The 17,138-nt window shown below is 44.1% G+C and overlaps 1 protein-coding gene across 2 annotated transcripts in view; it reads right to left on the reverse strand.

Moving 5' to 3' along the window:
• Positions 1-236: 236 nt before the first annotated feature.
• GCC2 (GRIP and coiled-coil domain containing 2) overlaps positions 237-17,138 on the reverse strand; it is a 37,216-nt gene continuing 20,314 nt past the window's right edge. For both annotated transcript variants that reach the window (XM_006054814.4, XM_044925961.2), the window contains 12 exons: positions 16,795-16,899; positions 13,604-13,766; positions 10,919-11,019; positions 10,754-10,831; positions 10,132-10,269; positions 9,231-9,352; positions 5,936-6,112; positions 4,820-5,037; positions 3,138-3,332; positions 2,449-2,588; positions 2,094-2,295; positions 237-1,758 (listed from right to left, as the gene is read on the reverse strand). In XM_006054814.4, the coding sequence (XP_006054876.4) occupies positions 1,688-1,758; positions 2,094-2,295; positions 2,449-2,588; positions 3,138-3,332; positions 4,820-5,037; positions 5,936-6,112; positions 9,231-9,352; positions 10,132-10,269; positions 10,754-10,831; positions 10,919-11,019; positions 13,604-13,766; positions 16,795-16,899 (1,710 nt within the window). In that variant the 3' untranslated portion in view covers positions 237-1,687. The remainder of the gene's footprint in view (positions 1,759-2,093; positions 2,296-2,448; positions 2,589-3,137; positions 3,333-4,819; positions 5,038-5,935; positions 6,113-9,230; positions 9,353-10,131; positions 10,270-10,753; positions 10,832-10,918; positions 11,020-13,603; positions 13,767-16,794; positions 16,900-17,138) is intronic.

Raw genomic sequence — 17,138 nt, forward strand, 5'->3', positions numbered from 1 at the left:
AAGACCCTTAGGAGGCCGAGGCTAACGTAACAGAAGAGTAGGTGTTAACAATGTGACATACAGTCTAACACATTTAATAGAAATATTAAAATAATCATTACACTTCCTCTCGTTGCGGAAACCAGGGAGGGGGATCCCTTCTGTAACTGAAGTAGTAATTTCTGATCATACAAGACATTTTTGTTATTATGTCCATAGGTAGAGCCCATATTTCAAAACAGGTTGATAGCCTGGACTTAGAGAGAAAGTGAGATTTATTTAAATATTATAATAGTTACCTGGTATGCTTCTGGCATACTCATATTCACAGTTTATCAAGTAAAAAAACTAAATTCTTAGAAGTCAGCTCTGAAATAAAAGCATTTTCATTAATACATTCACTAGTTAGGTCTGTTCTTCTGAAACAAGAGGAAAGTCAGATATTGAGATTATTTGTTAAAGAACAAACTCAACATGTCAGCAGCAAATTTCAGTTAAAGTAAACTGGAAACCAATGCTCCCGTAACCGCAATACAAAGTCAGTTCACCAGCTGAGACCGAAGATCACAGGGTGGACTAGAAGCCGAAACAACTTCATAGAGCATACTGAGGTGATTTTTAACAAATAGATATTAAAAATAGAGTGTTCACATTGATGATTTAAGAACATGTTTTTGACACAGTCCACAGAATATTCAGAGGCATCAAGCCAAGTATCACCACCACCACCAGGAGTTATAGCCCAGGGCCCCTCACAGCACGTGAGTGACTGGTGTGCTGGGACTTGTGAGCACCAGCTTGCCTCTGGACAGGACACCGAGTGACACAGCCAGGGCACTGGAAAGTTTCTCTGGACAAACTGAGCAAATTCCCCAGACACCGGTATAGAGGCTGCTGAAGCACAAAAGGAATATGGGCAGACTCCCCAGGAGCGCCCCATCTTGGAGCATAGTGACCAGGGCTTGTGACCACAGAACCAGTCTGAGATAACGTACTTTGGAGAAAACAGAATAGCTCATTGTTTGGTCCAAAACTGTGTGTGTGTCCACACACTGCATGTGTCGGATGAACTGAAGAGGCTCAGCCTGTGGTGAACGTGCAGCAGGTGGAGTGGGGCCCTCTCCGTCGCCCCTAGACCCAGGAGTTTTAAAGGGAATAAGGAAACAGTCACACGTTAACTTAGACTTGGGGGTGGACTGCAGCACATTTACTTGATGTTCCTACATAAACACGTCAGCTTTACCAGGAAAGCGTCTTCCTTCACATTCTAACTCACAAGTTTTCTGTAACAATTTGTCAATGATAACAATTGACCTGCCAGTCTGATCTGGTGATAAATGGTCTTACAACATTCTTTTAAAAGTCTAAATTCTAGCTGGTATGGTACCAAAATTTAGTTTAACTTCAGAATTCACAGGACAGCCCTGACCCAGGCAGCCTGAGAGTCCAGAGGAGGGCAGGGCGATGCTCCTGGGTCTGGAGGCAATGGAGAGGCACAGAGTCTCAGGGCCACGGCCGTGTCCACACTCCAACTGCTGGACGTTCACCATGGGCCGAGCCTCTTCAATTCATCTGACACATGCACGGATACACACACGGAGATGTGAATTACATACACATGGTTTCGGACCAAACAATGACAGTGACATATACAAGCGTTTTTTGCCAAACAGACTATTTGGTTCATAAACAGCGCTCTCCCATCAGTCTACCGGAGTCCAGACCAGCTGTGCAGGTAGGATGCCCAGCCCGAGGAGCGGGACCCGCTCTCCTCCTCACCTGTGGGGCGAAACAGAAGGTTACTCTCTACGCTGCACACCTGCCTGTCCTTAGGCCTACAGCGCCCAGTGTCTTCCTCTCTGAGGGTCAGAGCAAGGACGTCTGACACGTGACACACAGCACGGCACAGAAGGAAACCAAACTCACAGGGAGAACCCAAACTAGGGTCACAAGTCCAGTTGCAAGGAACTGGAGATCACACTGGACACTGCGTGCTCCCTTCTACGTGGAAGGGATGCACACATGGTGCCGTCCCCAGGAAGCAGAGCCAGCGTTTCCTACCAAGCACAGGACATACTGGCCCACAGCACAACCCTGTCTGGTGCCCTGCCCACCTTGGGCGGCGGCCGCCAGCCGGGTCTTCTCCTCAGGGCTGAGCTGCAGCATGGTGTCCACCACAGGCAACAGACGCGCCCGCTCGCTGCCCGGCTTCAGCAGGATGAACTGCAGCAGCACGTTCTTCAGGTACTCCAGGTTGGCTGCCGACTTCTCCCGCTCCTGGTTCCGCTCCAGCCGCCTGACTTCATTCTTCAGAAGCTGGTGTCAGAGAAGCGAGGGGAAATGGGTTAACATGAAAGATGAACACCATGTCTCCTTCTTTTCCCCCGAAATGCCCTTAAAATGACAACAAAGGTGCGGCGAGGACGCACAAGCTAGTGCGGAGGGCTTCCTGGAGGCAGTGTCCCCCACCTTAATCTGTTCCATGAGGATGGCGTTGGTGGCTTCCGTTTCCCGAAGCAGGCCATTTAAGTGGTCAGCACTCTTGGTGGTGGAATTGAGCTTCTGAACCAACTCTTCTTTGGTGAATTCATTGTGCCATGCAGGTGGCTCTGCAAGTAATCGTCCAACGTTAATTCCCAAAATGAGGGGTCACAAGTGAAAATTTTAATATATCAGCAAGAAAATACCCTGGAATGGCCACTTGGCTCTGCAGGTCCATCCCCATGCCCTAGTTACAAGGCTGCACGTGACACAGGAAGACAGACTCTGCTGTGGAGCAGGCTGCTGGCCTGGAAGCTGTGAGGCCACCAAGTCAGCACCAGCTCACCCTCCTTCATCTGTTCATGTCCTGGGAGCTCGTGTTACTTGGCTCATAAGGGAGGAAATACCAGCAGTTACTGGGAGACCATAATTTCAGTGGTCTTCCATGAGGATTTCATAAAAGGTGAGGGGGGCATTATTACTCAAATAATACATGAGGGAACAGGCTCAAAGTCAACAAGCAAAAAACAGAAAGCCAAATCTGACTGTAGCCGAATTTTCCATTTGTAAAACAAGGGAATACTGAAAATATTTTTCCGACAGTAGCTCAAAAGAGCATGTATAAATCAGAGTGACATTAATTAGACAGGATGACACAATCACACAGAAGAGCGCACCGAGCCTGGCTTCAGGAGAACTGAGCAGTTGCTCCAGGGACTGTGCAGGGGTGCTGGCGGGAGAGCCACGCTCCAGGTCCGTGGTCTCCATCCCCTCCCCCTCCTCCCGGGCCGTGACCTGCACATCCAGGAACGGGAGGTCTGCGCTTCTTCTCTCTCGAAGGCTCCTCAAAGGTTGCTGGGAAGAAGCTGGGCCTGTTACAGGATTTTTAAACAGTAAGTGAGAGATACTCAGGCTCATGGACTCAGCACCAGCAGACACTCAAGCAAAGATAACATGACTCAGGATGACCAGTAGCATGTCAGGGAACCTGAATAACTGAAAGACAAGGAAAGATGCAGAAAGAGGCAACTTTAAGACCACCCTAACCAGCCAGTTACTGAACTCTTAACCATGAAGTCCACTCACCAGAGGCAGCACTTGCTCCCTGAGTTAGGGTAAACTATCGGACAGCACAATGTAGAGGCCTGGCTGCTACAGAAACCCTCCAACCAGACTCTGCCTGTCAGAGGATGGGTGTTTCCAGCACTGCTAACCCTGGTATACCCTTGCTGAGGGCAGCTCTGAGCTCGCTGACCATGGGCCTCACACTCCACCCTGAGGGTTCAGGCCATCACCCACTCTGTCGTCAGCATGCAGGCAAGAAGAGTCCTGAATCCAGGGTGGGTTGACCCATCCCACTGCCCAGGCTGGGCTCTGCGCTCGCTGGCCACCAGCCCAGCATACAACCAGGAGAGTCATAAAACACTTCGAAGGAGTTCCTTTATGAATTCCAAAAAAGCTCAAGGTTGGAACAATTACACGGCCTGGTCCAAGGAGTCAGAACCTGTTTCGGCCAGGCCTGTCAACCTCACCTCTCGCTTAGGCCGCTTCAGTTCCCTCTGCGGAAGTGCCTGCCCGGGTCTCTGACCGTTTGCTCACTGCTTGCTCCACTGCTGACTCCTGACTCCAGTGTTCCCTGGTTAGTCACTTCTGATAGTTCTTGGTTTACATTACATTGTCTGGAAGCTGGTTTTGGTCCTGAGGAGTGACCTGTCGCCGCCAACACCCTGGTGATGAGGGATCAGTACTAAATACGAAGCTGATACTCTGCACTGAGATGTGGCCTCGTGCCGGCTGATGGGCTCTCATCGCTTCCAGGAAGCAGAACAAAGTCGTGTGTGTGGTTGAACAAAAGCTCCACTAATTAGAAACTTGGAAGGGAAGATGCTGTGTTTGACCAAACAATCCTACAGTTTCAGCACTCTCTAGAATTTCTGAGTAAAAAAAAATGCATTTGAGAAAACGCTAAAGAACACTAAATGGATGCAGTGGACACTGTATTTGTACACTTGAGAGTACACATGCGGGCTTGAGACCCCATGTTTGAGTCAAAGAGGAAAACCCAACTATGTGAAGTCAGTACCCTGCGGGGGGTCATGGGCTGCTGCAAGAGCAGCAGGGGGTTCAGCGTCCAAGGCTCCACTCAGCGAGCAGACGCCATGTCGCTGACCACAACACCTGCTGTCTCATCACCGTGTATGTGTGTGTGTGTGTGTGTGTGGGGGGGGAGGTGGCTAGACAGCAGGCCCCATCACACGTACGTACTCCGTATGTGTCCCCATCGCACATACACACTCCACGCGTGCATTCCCACTGCACATACACACTCTGTGCGCGTGTCCTCATCGCAAATACATACTCCGTGTGGCTGGCTCGCTGCGGGGCTCCAGAAGCTGGGCCTCTAGCCGGCACAGCTGCTGCTGTAGCGTCTCCACCGTCCTCCGGTGCTCCTCTTGTAGCTGCCGCACTTGTTCCCGGAAGCCAGCGCGTAGGGCCTCGTGCTGGGCTGTGAGCTGATCGACAGTCTGCGTGTGCTCAGCCTTCAAGGTGGAGTTCTCCGACTGCATGGAGCACAGCCTGGGGAGAGACCGTGCCACATAAGTGTCCACCCCAAATGGGCTCGGCCAAGACGGGGACCAGATGTGCCCTGGGGGACTCAGGTAGGAGGCAGATGGGGAGCTGGATGAACCAACTGGAGGCTGTCTACCCTGACATTTCAAGCGAAGGGTTAATGGCAGGAGCAGAGGGAAATGAAGCTCTGCTGGAGTGAAGAAGGTGACACGCCTGCTATTCTCCAGGTGAGGAGACACCCCTCGACTGCACATGTGCAGACACTTCTCGGGATTTGGAAGTGGGGGGCGGGGGCGAGGGGTGGGGTGGTGCGATCCTGTAATAAGTGCTGTCCACCTTCGAGACCCTTGCACTGGACTCCACCTCGGCTAAAGGATGCGCGAGCATATCAGGAGGGCCCTGGGTCAGGTCAGGGTGGGAAATGAAGCAAGACGAGCAGCCGGAGGAAGACAGAGACTGGAAGATGGCGTCTACATGAGCAATTCCACCCCTGGGCACTCCCTGTCAGCAAGGATGCCCATGCCCTGGGCAGGGAGCACAGCTCTACCTGTGTGCTCCCCCACACGCTGTGCTTCTAGTAAACTCTGCCTGTCCTACAGCGAGTGCTTGCTGTAAATTCTTGTTTCCAAAGAAAGTAAGGGCTCCATCAGCAGCTGCCAGAATGTCCTCCAAAGAGAAGGAGAAGTGCCAGCCTCGAATGCAAGGCCATGAGGGTACAATGGACAGAATGGTGGGCGAGCAGGTAAAGCCAAGTACAGACACAGCAGGAGGGGGCACTCAGGCAGAAGCAGCCACCAACGTGTGGACAACCTACTCCTAACTTCAGCCCACACCCTCCCAAGGATGCCCAGCCGGAGCGCCAACAAGCCCACTCGCTGCCTGTGTGCCAGTGCCGCTGGCTTACTTCTCGCGGAGCTCAGCCTCCTTGCCCACGGCCTCCTGCAGCACCCTGTTGTGCCTCTCCAGCAGGGCACAGTGTTCACACTGCAGGGCCTGCAGCTCAGAGGCGCTGATCTGTAAGCTGTTCTGGGTGTCTTGTAACTTGAGCTTCAGTTGGTCAATCAGCATTTCTAGATGTTCTCTGAAACACAAATAGTTCAAAAAATGTTTTTGAAAGAAGTGAATCTGATTTTGTGGTTTCAAATAAATTTTACTTTAATCATTTAATCTTTCAATACCATACTCTTGCCATTATTATGGATGATTCTAAAGGAAATAAAACAATCTGAGGAATTTGGAGAACAGGGTTAAGTGTGAAACAAAACACTACAGTCAGACTTTAGATGTCAGACACTACACATTTACACAAGTCTGAATTTACAGATTTCACATTCAAATGGAGCAGACCATGCAGTGTGTCAAAACAGTCTATTTTATGTTATAGGACTATGACATTAGTTGGGGGAAAAAACAGAAATCATACAGTTCTAAGCTAACCATTCTGAGAACAGCTTGTTACACCAAATTAAAGAAAAGTCTTTGGAGAAAAAGTTAAAAACTGTATTTCTGTCACAACTGGTGTAATACACTATTTCTTTTTTAAAAAGATATTTAATATATAAGAAAGTAGAAGAAACTTAAAACATTTACATTAAAGTAATCTTAACTCAAAACTGTTAATCAAAGCTGACTCTTGGAAATGTGGTATTTTTATATTAAATGTGTCAGTATTCAACTTCAGCTTTTAAGACAAGCAATTCATAGAAAAAACACCTCATCAGTTTTTAGCCTAGAGTTATCTATTTACTAAATACTTAAAAAGCAATACAACCATAAGATTACAAAATCAATACACAGATATCTGCTGTATTTCCATACAGTAACAATGAAAGATCAGAAAGAGAAATTCAAGCAACAATTCCATTTACCATTGCATCAAAAAAAATAAAATACCTAGGAATAAACCTACCTCAGAGACAAAAAACCTGTACTCTAGTGACTATTAAGATGCTGATGAAAAAAATCGAAGAAGAAATAAACGATGAATGGATACACCATGTTCATGGATTGGAAGAATCAATATTGTGAAAATGACTATACTGCCCAAGACAATCTACAGATTCAATGAAAGCCCTATCAAATTACCAATGGCTTTTTTCACAAAACTAGAACAAAAAATCTCAAACGATAGAAATGATCCTGAATAGCCAAAGCAATCCTGAGGAAAAAAAAATGGAACTGGAGAAATCAGGCCCCCTGACTTCAGCCTATACTATAAACCAAAAGTCATCAAAACAGTATGGTACTGGCACATAGAAATATAGACCAATGGGAACAGGATAGAAAACCCAGAAATAAGTCCATGCACCTATGGTCAATTAATCTATGACAAAGGAGGCAAGACTACACAATGTTGGAAAGACAGTCTCTTCAACAAATCCTGATGGGAAAACTGGACAGTCACATGTTAAAAAATAAAAATTAGATCACTCTTTAACTTCATACACAAAAATAAGCTCAAAATGGATTAAAGACCTAAAACTGAGACTGGACACTAAAAAACTCCTAGAGGAAACATAGTCAAAACACTCTTTGAGATAAATCACAGCAACATCTTTTTCAATCCACATCCCAGAATAATGGAAATAAAAACAAAAATAAACAAACAGGACCTACTCAAAAGCTTTTGCAAAGCAAAGGAAACAATAAACAAAGTGAAAAGACAATCCAGATTGGGAGAAAATACTTGCAAATGATGTAACTGATAAGGGATTAGTCTCCAAAATTTACAAAAAGCTCATGATGCTTAACAGCATCAAAACAAACAACCTACTTAAAAAATGGGCAGAAAACCTAAAGAGACATTTCTCCAAAGATGACATACAGATGGCCGAGAGGCACATGAAAAGATGTTCATCATCGCTAATTATTAGAGAAATGCAAAATCAAAACTACAATGAGACAGCACCTCACACCAGCTAAAAAGGCTATCATCAAAAAACCCACAAACAACAAATGCTGGAGATGGGGTGGACAGAAGGGAACCCTCCTGGACTATTGGTGGGACTGCAAATTGGTACAGCCACTATGGAGAACAGTATGTGTTAGTTGCTCAGTCATGTCTGACTCTTTTCGACCCCATGGACTGTGGCCCGCCAGGCTCCTTTGTCCATGGGATTCTCCAGGCAAGAATACTGGAATGGACTGCCATTCCCTTCTCCAGAGGATCTTCCTGACCCAGGGATCGGACTCGGATCTCCTGCATTGCAGGCAGATTCTTTACCTTAAAAACTAAAAAACTAAAAATAGAGCTACCATATGACCCTGAAATCCCACTCTTAGATGTATATCCAGAGAAAAACATTATTCAAAAGGATACACTCACCCCAATCTTCACTGCAGTACTGTTTACAATAGCCACAAGGAAGCAATCTAAATTTCCATCCACAGAGGAATGGATAAAGAACTTGTGGTACATATATACAATGGAACATCACTCAGCCATTAAAAACAATGAAATAACACCATTTTCAGCAAATGGATGGACCTAGTGAGGGTCATACTGAGTGAAATAAATCAGATAAAGAAGGAAAAATATTGTATGACACATTATATGTGGAATCTAAAAGGAAATAATACAAATGAACTCACTTAGGAAACAAAGAGACTCAGAGTTAAAAACAAACTTATGGCTGCCAGGGAGTTTGGGATGGACATGGACACACTATTATATTTAAAACAGATAACTAACAAGGTCCTACTGTACAGCACAGGGAACTCTGCTTAAGGTTATGTGGCAGCCTGATTGGGAGGCGGGGTTTGGGGAAGAATGGATACATTTCTATGTATGGCTGAGTCCCTTTGCTGTTCACCTGAAACTATCACAACACTGTTGATCAGCTATACCCCAATATAAAATAAAAAGTTCAAGAAAAAGTAACGCATAAATATACAAACTCTGCAGGATATTTACTCCTACTGAGAATATAAGAGCCAGATGTAAAATTGTTCTGAACACCAGCCCTCTCCCAATAAAAGCAAAGCACAGATGCTATAGAATGCCACAGCAAGCTCTCATTCCTAGTATATTTTTGAATAATTCACAAGAGCAATCTGTATGCTAATTTTTAAGAAGTATTAAACAACATATTATTGAAACACTGGTCGTAACTAGTGGTTACGTGTAACCCTCACTGTCCAAAGGCAACGGGAGCAGGAGTTCCCAACCCCGTGGATGCTCCCCATCCTGAAGACCTCACCTTTCTTGTTTGGCCCCCTCAGCCTCAGTCTGAGACACAGACTTATTTTTCTGCTGTTTTAAAACGTTGTGGACCCGGACCTTGTAGCTCTCAAATTCAGAGGTGACCGCAGCTTGTTCTGCCTGTAATGGTTCAGAAAGAGAGAAGTCTGAGCACTGCATTTTCTAGGTCACGTGGTCCTCCTGCTTTCTCTCAGATTGTGAATGAAGATGAAAACCTTTCTCTGAAGATGAGTAATGCCTCTGACACTCCTTAGTCCCTCAACGAACTTTCCCTAAATAGTGTACTTCTGTTGACCTTATACTTTTTTAAGGTCTTTGAATGACGTATCTTGTCTGACAGGTGGTATATTTCTACCTGTTTTCATCCTGGTAGATTACTGCCCGTATTTTTATAATAGCACTATTTAGAACGATTTTCACTTATAATATTTCCTGTTTTATAAATACATGAAAAATTAATTCAAAGAGGTGAGGCTACTTGCACTTTGGTTTTCAAGAGAGTGGGAAAAGTGTAATTCTGGGTCCCGGGTTTCCTAAAGTGCCCTGTGACCTCTCAGCCCTACTGCCCAGGATGCTTAGAAAGAGCCATGACTGTAACAAGTCAATTGCAGGGGTCTGTTCTGTACATTGAAGAAAGTGGTACTTCTATTAGAATACGATTTCATAGTCATTTAGCCCTTGGAGAGAACTCTTAACCTTTCTAACGAAAAAACTTTTTAAAAATTTATTTACACACAGAAACTGCAAAACAAGGTTAAAGTGGAAACAATGTATACCTCTGTCTTTGCTTTTAGCAGAAACAAGTTGTGCTAGTATAGGCCTGGGTTGGCTGGGCTGGGGTCAGGTGGACGGGTCGAACTGCTGGGAGCCTATCCCCACCCCACAACCCGAGGACGCACCCTGGCCTCGCGGCACTCCTCCTGCAGGGCTGATACCCGCTGCTGGTAGGCACCCAGTGTGCGCTGGTGCTGGTCCGCCGATGCCTTCAGGTGCTCATGAGCTTTGTGCTTCTCTGCCGTCACTTCCGCCAGCTGAATCTGGGGGCAGAGGCTTTCGGTGAGGAGCGAGGGAACCAGATCTTTGCTGGTTAAACAGATTTCCCTTAAACGTCAAGTTGGGGTTTGAGAGGGGACTATGTGTAAGAGACCTAAGAGTAGGAATTTTAACTTATGATTATTCAAAGAGTGGAGCCAACATGAGTAGAATATTTTCTCAATAAATTAATTTGGTTTTCCTTAAATCCATCAAATAATTAATCATGAAAAAATTTCAGAACACATGTTACAGTTCAATGTTTAATTAAATAACTCAAGCTGTTATACATAAACATAACGGATACAGAAATAAATTATTGCTTTTACTTGCTCAAAATGCTGGCTGATGAAGGATATTTAGGGGGAAGAAATATGTGTGAGCAAACGTGTATTTTGTGTGTATGCGTGGGTGTATAAAACCCCCCATGTGGCAGCTTACTTCTACATGGAAATTTCTAAAAGCCTTTAACAGTAAAAACAATCTTACTTTATAGACTTCTACTTGCTGCTGGCTGGCCTCCAGTTCACCCTTTAAAGATGCCTGAAGCATTAAGTGATCAGTCTCCTGTAGAATAAGAAACCTGGTTAAATTAAATAACGATGCTATTCATAAATACTTGGATTCAAAGATAGAACTCAGGAATGCGCATACCGCTTGCCTCAAATCTGCCAGTTCTTTCTTGGTTTTCACAAGCAGCTGTTTGATCTTGGTATTCTTTTCCTCATACTGCTGTACCACAGCCTGCAGTGAAGCTAGTGGGAAAGATCATTTCAGGAGAAAGGTTTATGAGTGGATATAAATAACCGAACAAGAATCTTTTCTTTGTATTAGCCTATCTCTGAAAGGAACCTGTCTTGGCTTTTTACTACAAACTACTTTAAACATATATGACACTAGTGACAATAATATAGTAAATGCCACTGTACCCGTGACCACCTTTAACGACCACCAACACAGGCCGATCTCATCCCACCAAGCAAGGTGTCAGACCTGCATGCACCGTGGCTGCTGCCTGCTTCTGGCAACGGGCTGTTTGCACGCTGATTAAGGCTGCTTTAGTGCAGGAGGAACAGGACAGAGACCTCAGGGTCCGTGACGCAGAGAACACATGTGTCCTTGCCCTTTACTGCAACTCAGATTCACCTGCTGACCCAACTCCTGTGACACACAGGTACCCCCCACCCCTGAAACCCACTTGTCTGTAAGTATTTTAGCACACATCTCTGAAATAAAGGCAGATACTTATTGCTATCTAAAAGCTAAAGACTTCACAATAAGAAATACCTCAAAAGATGTGCTGTGTTTCCAATCACCTGGTCTGATTTTGTGACACTAATTGTTTTGTAGGACAAAGTTCAATAAAGGAAGACTGAAATGTGATCCAAACAAAACACTTTTATGTAACAGAGGTAAAGAGGAAGCCAGTATCAAACAGGAGTAAGTGGATGCACTTTCCAGATCACAGGACCAACCACAGAAGCAAGCCAACCTGGCTGCAGCCATCGTGAAGCAAATACAGAGCATCTGACAGAGACCACAACTTGGTCCTTGACAGAACAAGTAACACATGGGGCAGTGTGACCGCAGCTAGAAGGCCCCAAGAGCAACGACTACCGCCACAAAGCTAAATCCACACACACTGACTACATCACTCAGTAAACAGGAGCAGGTGTTCTGTAAGAATACACCTTGACTTGCCTTTATGATATGTCACCACCAGTAGCTTCCTGGCAACTATTTACCCATCCTGCAAAGACTATACAAGGCACACATTACATATAAAGCCTTTAAGTGCTCCAGGAATCGTGAGCGAGTTCCTGACCTTTAAGAACACAGACTGAAATTAAGGATAATCTCTGGATAATGTGATGATGTAAAGCAAAATAGAAATGTTCAACAGAAATAAAAAGGCAGTGGGGACCCACATGGACTAACGGTCATAGCCAGGTTACATTTGCATGGGACAAGGAAGGCTTGTGGGGACAGCAGACACTGGAGACGGAGGACTCCAAAAGGTGCTCACGGGGTGGGAAGGTGAGGGCACAGCGAATGAATGACAAGGCTGTGGAAAAGCAGGCGCCATGTTTCCAAAGAGGAAGGGCCGCCGCACCCCAGAGGTGAGGAGGGTGAGTGAGGAGCCAGACGGGCCCTGCAGACGGGCAGGGCTGGGACTGCAACACATGGCAGAGTGAGCTGGCTAACAGTTTTGCGTGGATACTTTCTCACGTGTCCCCACTCTCCTCCCCGTCCAGCCACAGCCCCGAGCTCAGGCCTCAGGGCCCCTGCCGCCCGGGGTGCCTGCATTTCCCAGACCCCACAATGGGTTGAATCATCACAAAGGCCCAAGTCCACTCTGTGTTCAGGTCCCTCCTGAACTGGATCAACGAGATCTTCCACGCATACTTGACTTCTCCCTCACAGGTCAAGCCTTTTCCTCCAACTTGTAAAGACTTAAAGACTTCCACACTACATTACTCCTTTTCACTTCTGCTCCTAATTATGGCTGCAGAAAGGACTGCCCTGTCCCAATTTCCTCTTTCTCTCCAAATCCTAAGACTTCACACAAGCCCCAACCCCCAACCATTCACCCACAGAAGCTTCTCCCTCTGCACTCTTGACACCCACTGCCTGGACCTCTCGTGTCTGTGCTGACTCACCAGAGAGAGGTGCTGGCTTTCTTAATCAAGCAGCTCTTTTAAAGTTTTCCCAAGACCTGAGCCTCTTTTTCAGCTAGATGGCTAACTCAAAGTCAAATGTCTGCAAGTGTTTGTGACCTGGAGCCCTGCTACCCAGCATGCACAAGAACACAGCTCGAAGATGGGTGTGTGCACAGGGAAGGGCCCAGAGAAACCAAGCACAGAGAGTATTTGAAAACTCTGTTAATTATTTAAGAATGAAAAAAAACCCATGGCTCAAAGAAGAGATTTAAAGAAAATTAAAAACATCTCAAGCTGAATTAAAATGAAAACACAATGTATCTGCTTGTTAGCTGAAGGACTGCCTAAAGGACACTCACAGCTCTAGTGCTTATGCTGGAAATTATTCCACAGATAAAATGGAACAGAATCACCTCCGAAAGATTCCATGGGCATTACAACCATCCTGCTCTGCTGACAACAGGACCCCTGAGAAATGTTTACAGGACTGAATGTACACAAGGGCACAGTGGGTAGTCTTACAGCCCCGCTCTTTAGTCCCCAGTCACGGTCCCTACTGTGAGGATGACTGGGCTGCCAAGGGCTGGTCAAGGAAACCATCAGCATTGGCCCCCACCCCCATCCCCCACTTCTGCTGAAGACAGTGACCATGAGGCACAGTGGGTTCTGTTTTACTCACTCATTTCTTCTTGCAGGGTCTCTTGTTTCTGTTTTTGGATTTTTATTTCCTGCTCCAAATCTTCTATCTTGCTGTTTTTATTAGATAACTTCTGATTCAGCTCTCTCATCAAGCGCTCATAATCAGCAATTTCCATGTTCATTAGAGTGGTCTGCTGGGCATCCTGCACAGGTTTCAATGAGAGGTCCATATGACAGTGGATGAGCTAACTCTGTCTAGGAATTTCTGAAAGGATCAAGGATCGCAGCACACCTGCTCTAGGATCCTTTTCTGTAGCATAGAAACTTCACGTTAATGAACATGCTGGGGTACTTCCTAGATTGTAATTTCATAAAATAGACTACTTTTGTAAATAGTTTAACTTTCTCAGTTTCATTGTATAATTTTCATTAACTACAACTGGTCTACTCTTATTTATAAAATATTCCTATTTTAAGCAGCTCTTATAGTACCTTTATTTTTGCTCCCATTGTTGGAAGAGCAGAGAAAAATTCACCAAAGTTCTCGGCGTAATATAAACTTCAGTTTCTAACATTAACTAAAATTTTCATGTGTCACAGAATAATCATGTACAAAGAATAAGACAGCAAACCAAGCCTATATTCTTCCAGAGAGATGGGCACTGGATAACTAAGTTAAATTTTCCATATTCTGAGGCAAATAATTTATAAAGGAGTACTTCAGTATCACAAATAACCTCGTTTTTGAAATTTTACTTTTCAGGGTCTACATGATGGTGAAAAATTGAAAGCATTTCCTCTAAAGTCAGGAACAAGACAAGGGTGCCCACTTTCACCATTACTATTCAACATAGTTTTGGAAGTTTTGGCCACAGCAATCAGAACAGAAAAAGAAATAAAAGGAATCCAAATTGGAAAAGAAGAAGTAAAGCTCTCACTGTTTGCAGATGACATGATCCTGTACATAGAAAACCCTAAAGACTCCACCAGAAAATCACTAGAACTAATCAATGACTATAGTAAAGCTGCAGGATATAAAATCAACACACAGAAATCCCTTGCATTCCTATACACTAATAATGAGAAAACAGAAAGAGAAATTAAGGAAACAATTCCATTCGCCATTGCAACGGAAAGAATAAAATACTTAGGAATATATCTACCTAAAGAAACTAAAGACCTATATATAGAAAACTATAAAACACTGGTGAAAGAAATCAAAGAGGACACTAACAGATGGAGAAATATACCATGTTCATGGATTGGAAGAATCAATATAGTGAAAATGAGTATACTACCCAAAGCAATCTATAGATTCAATGCAATCCCTATCAAGCTACCAACAGCATTCTTCACAGAGCTAGAACAAATAATTTCACAATTTGTATGGAAATACAAAAAACCTCGAATAGCCAAAGGGATCTTGAGAAAGAAGAATGGAACTGGAGGAATCAACCTACTTGACTTCAGGCTCTACTACAAAGCCACAGTTCTCAAGACAGTATGGTACTGGCACAAAGACAGAAATATAGATCAATGGAACAAAATAGAAAGCCCAGAGATAAATCCACGCACATATGGACACCTTATCGTTGACAAAGGAGGCAAGAATATACAATGGATTAAAGACAATCTCTTTAACAAGTGGTGCTGGGAAATCTGGTCAACCACTTGTAAAAGAATGAAACTAGAACACTTTCTAACACCATACACAAAAATAAACTCAAAATGGATTAAAGATCTAAACGTAAGACCAGAAACTATAAAACTCCTAGAGGAGAACATAGGCAAAACACTCTGACATACATCACAGCAGGATCCTCTATGACCCACCTCCCAGAATATTGGAAATAAAAGCAAAAATAAACAAATGGGACCTAATTAACCTTAAAAGCTTCTGCACATCAAAGGAAACTGTAAGCAAGGTGAAAAGACAGCCTTCAGAATGGGAGAAGATAATAGCAAATGAAGCAACTGACAAACAACTAATCTCGAGAATATACAAGCAACTCCTACAGCTCAACTCCAGAAAAATAAATGACCCAATCAAAAAATGGGCCAAAGAACTAAATAGACATTTCTCCAAAGAAGACATACAGATGGCTAACAAACACATGAAAAGATGCTCAACATCACTCATTATCAGAGAAATGCAATCAAAACCACTATGAGGTACCATTTCACACCAGTCAGAATGGCTGCGATCCAAAAGTCTACAAGTAATAAATGCTGGAGAGGGTGTGGAGAAAAGGGAACCCTCTTACACTGTTGGTGGGAATGCAAACTAGTACAGCCACTATGGAGAACAGTGTGGAGATTCCTTAAAAAACTGGAAATAGACCTGCCTTATGATCCAGCAATCCCACTGCTGGGCATACACACTGAGGAAACCAGAAGGGAAAGAGACACGTGTACCCCACTGTTCATCGCAGCACTGTTTATAATAGCCAGGACATGGAAGCAACCTAGATGTCCATCAGCAGATGAATGGATAAGAAAGCTATGGTACATATACACAATGGAGTATTACTCAGCCATTAAAAAGAATACATTTGAATCAGTTCTAATGAGGTGGATGAAACTGGAGCCTATTATACAGAGTGAAGTAAGCCAGAAAGAAAAACACCAATACAGTATACTAACGCATATATACGGAATTTAGAAAGATAGTAACAATAACCCTGTGTACAAGACAGCAAAAGAGACACTGATGTATAGAACAGTCTTATGGACTCTGTGGGAGAGGGAGAGGGTGGGAAGATTTGGGAGAATGGCATTGAAACATGTAAAATATCATGTATGAAACGAGTTGCCAGTCCAGGTTCGATGCACGATACAGGATGCTTGGGGCTGGTGCACTGGGACGACCCAGAGGGATGGAATGGGGAGGGAGGAGGGAGGAGGGTTCAGGATGGGGAACACATGTATACCTGTGGCGGATTCATTTTGATATTTGGCAAAACTAATACAGTTATGTAAAGTTTAAAAATAAAATAAAATTAATTAAAAAAAAAATGAGAACATTGCTATTCTAAGTCTAGTGTTTCATTTTAGCTTTCTGAAAGTGAAAGTCACTCAGTTGTGTCCGACTCCTTATGACCCCATTGACTATACAGTCTGTAGAATTCTCTAGGCCAGAATACTGGAGTGGGTAGCCGTTTCCTTCTCCAGGGGATCTTCCCAACCCAGGGATGGAATGCATGTCACCCACATTTCAGGCAGATTCTTTACCTTTCTAACCAGCTCTAATTCTTGCATGGTTTTCTGAAGCTGTTTCCTTTCCTTTTGAAGCTGTAGCTGAAGTTCTTCTAGTTCATTTACAGAACTGGCATGCTCCTAAAATTAAAAATAGAAACACTGGGACTCCTAAGCCAACCAATGTTTAAAAAAAAAAGCATTCGTCAAGGATTATAAAATAAATCTGACATATAAAGTACAGAGTTTGGAAATCTTTCCATATTTAAAAAATATACACCAAAAAATCATACTGTGGATTCTCAACTTCACAGTTGGAATTAATTAACTTCAATTAATTAACTTTAATTCCACATTATGGAATTAATAAACTTTGATGA

This window comes from Bubalus bubalis, chromosome 12, assembly GCF_019923935.1.
Source record: "Bubalus bubalis isolate 160015118507 breed Murrah chromosome 12, NDDB_SH_1, whole genome shotgun sequence".
NCBI classification, from domain to species: domain Eukaryota; kingdom Metazoa; phylum Chordata; class Mammalia; order Artiodactyla; family Bovidae; genus Bubalus; species Bubalus bubalis.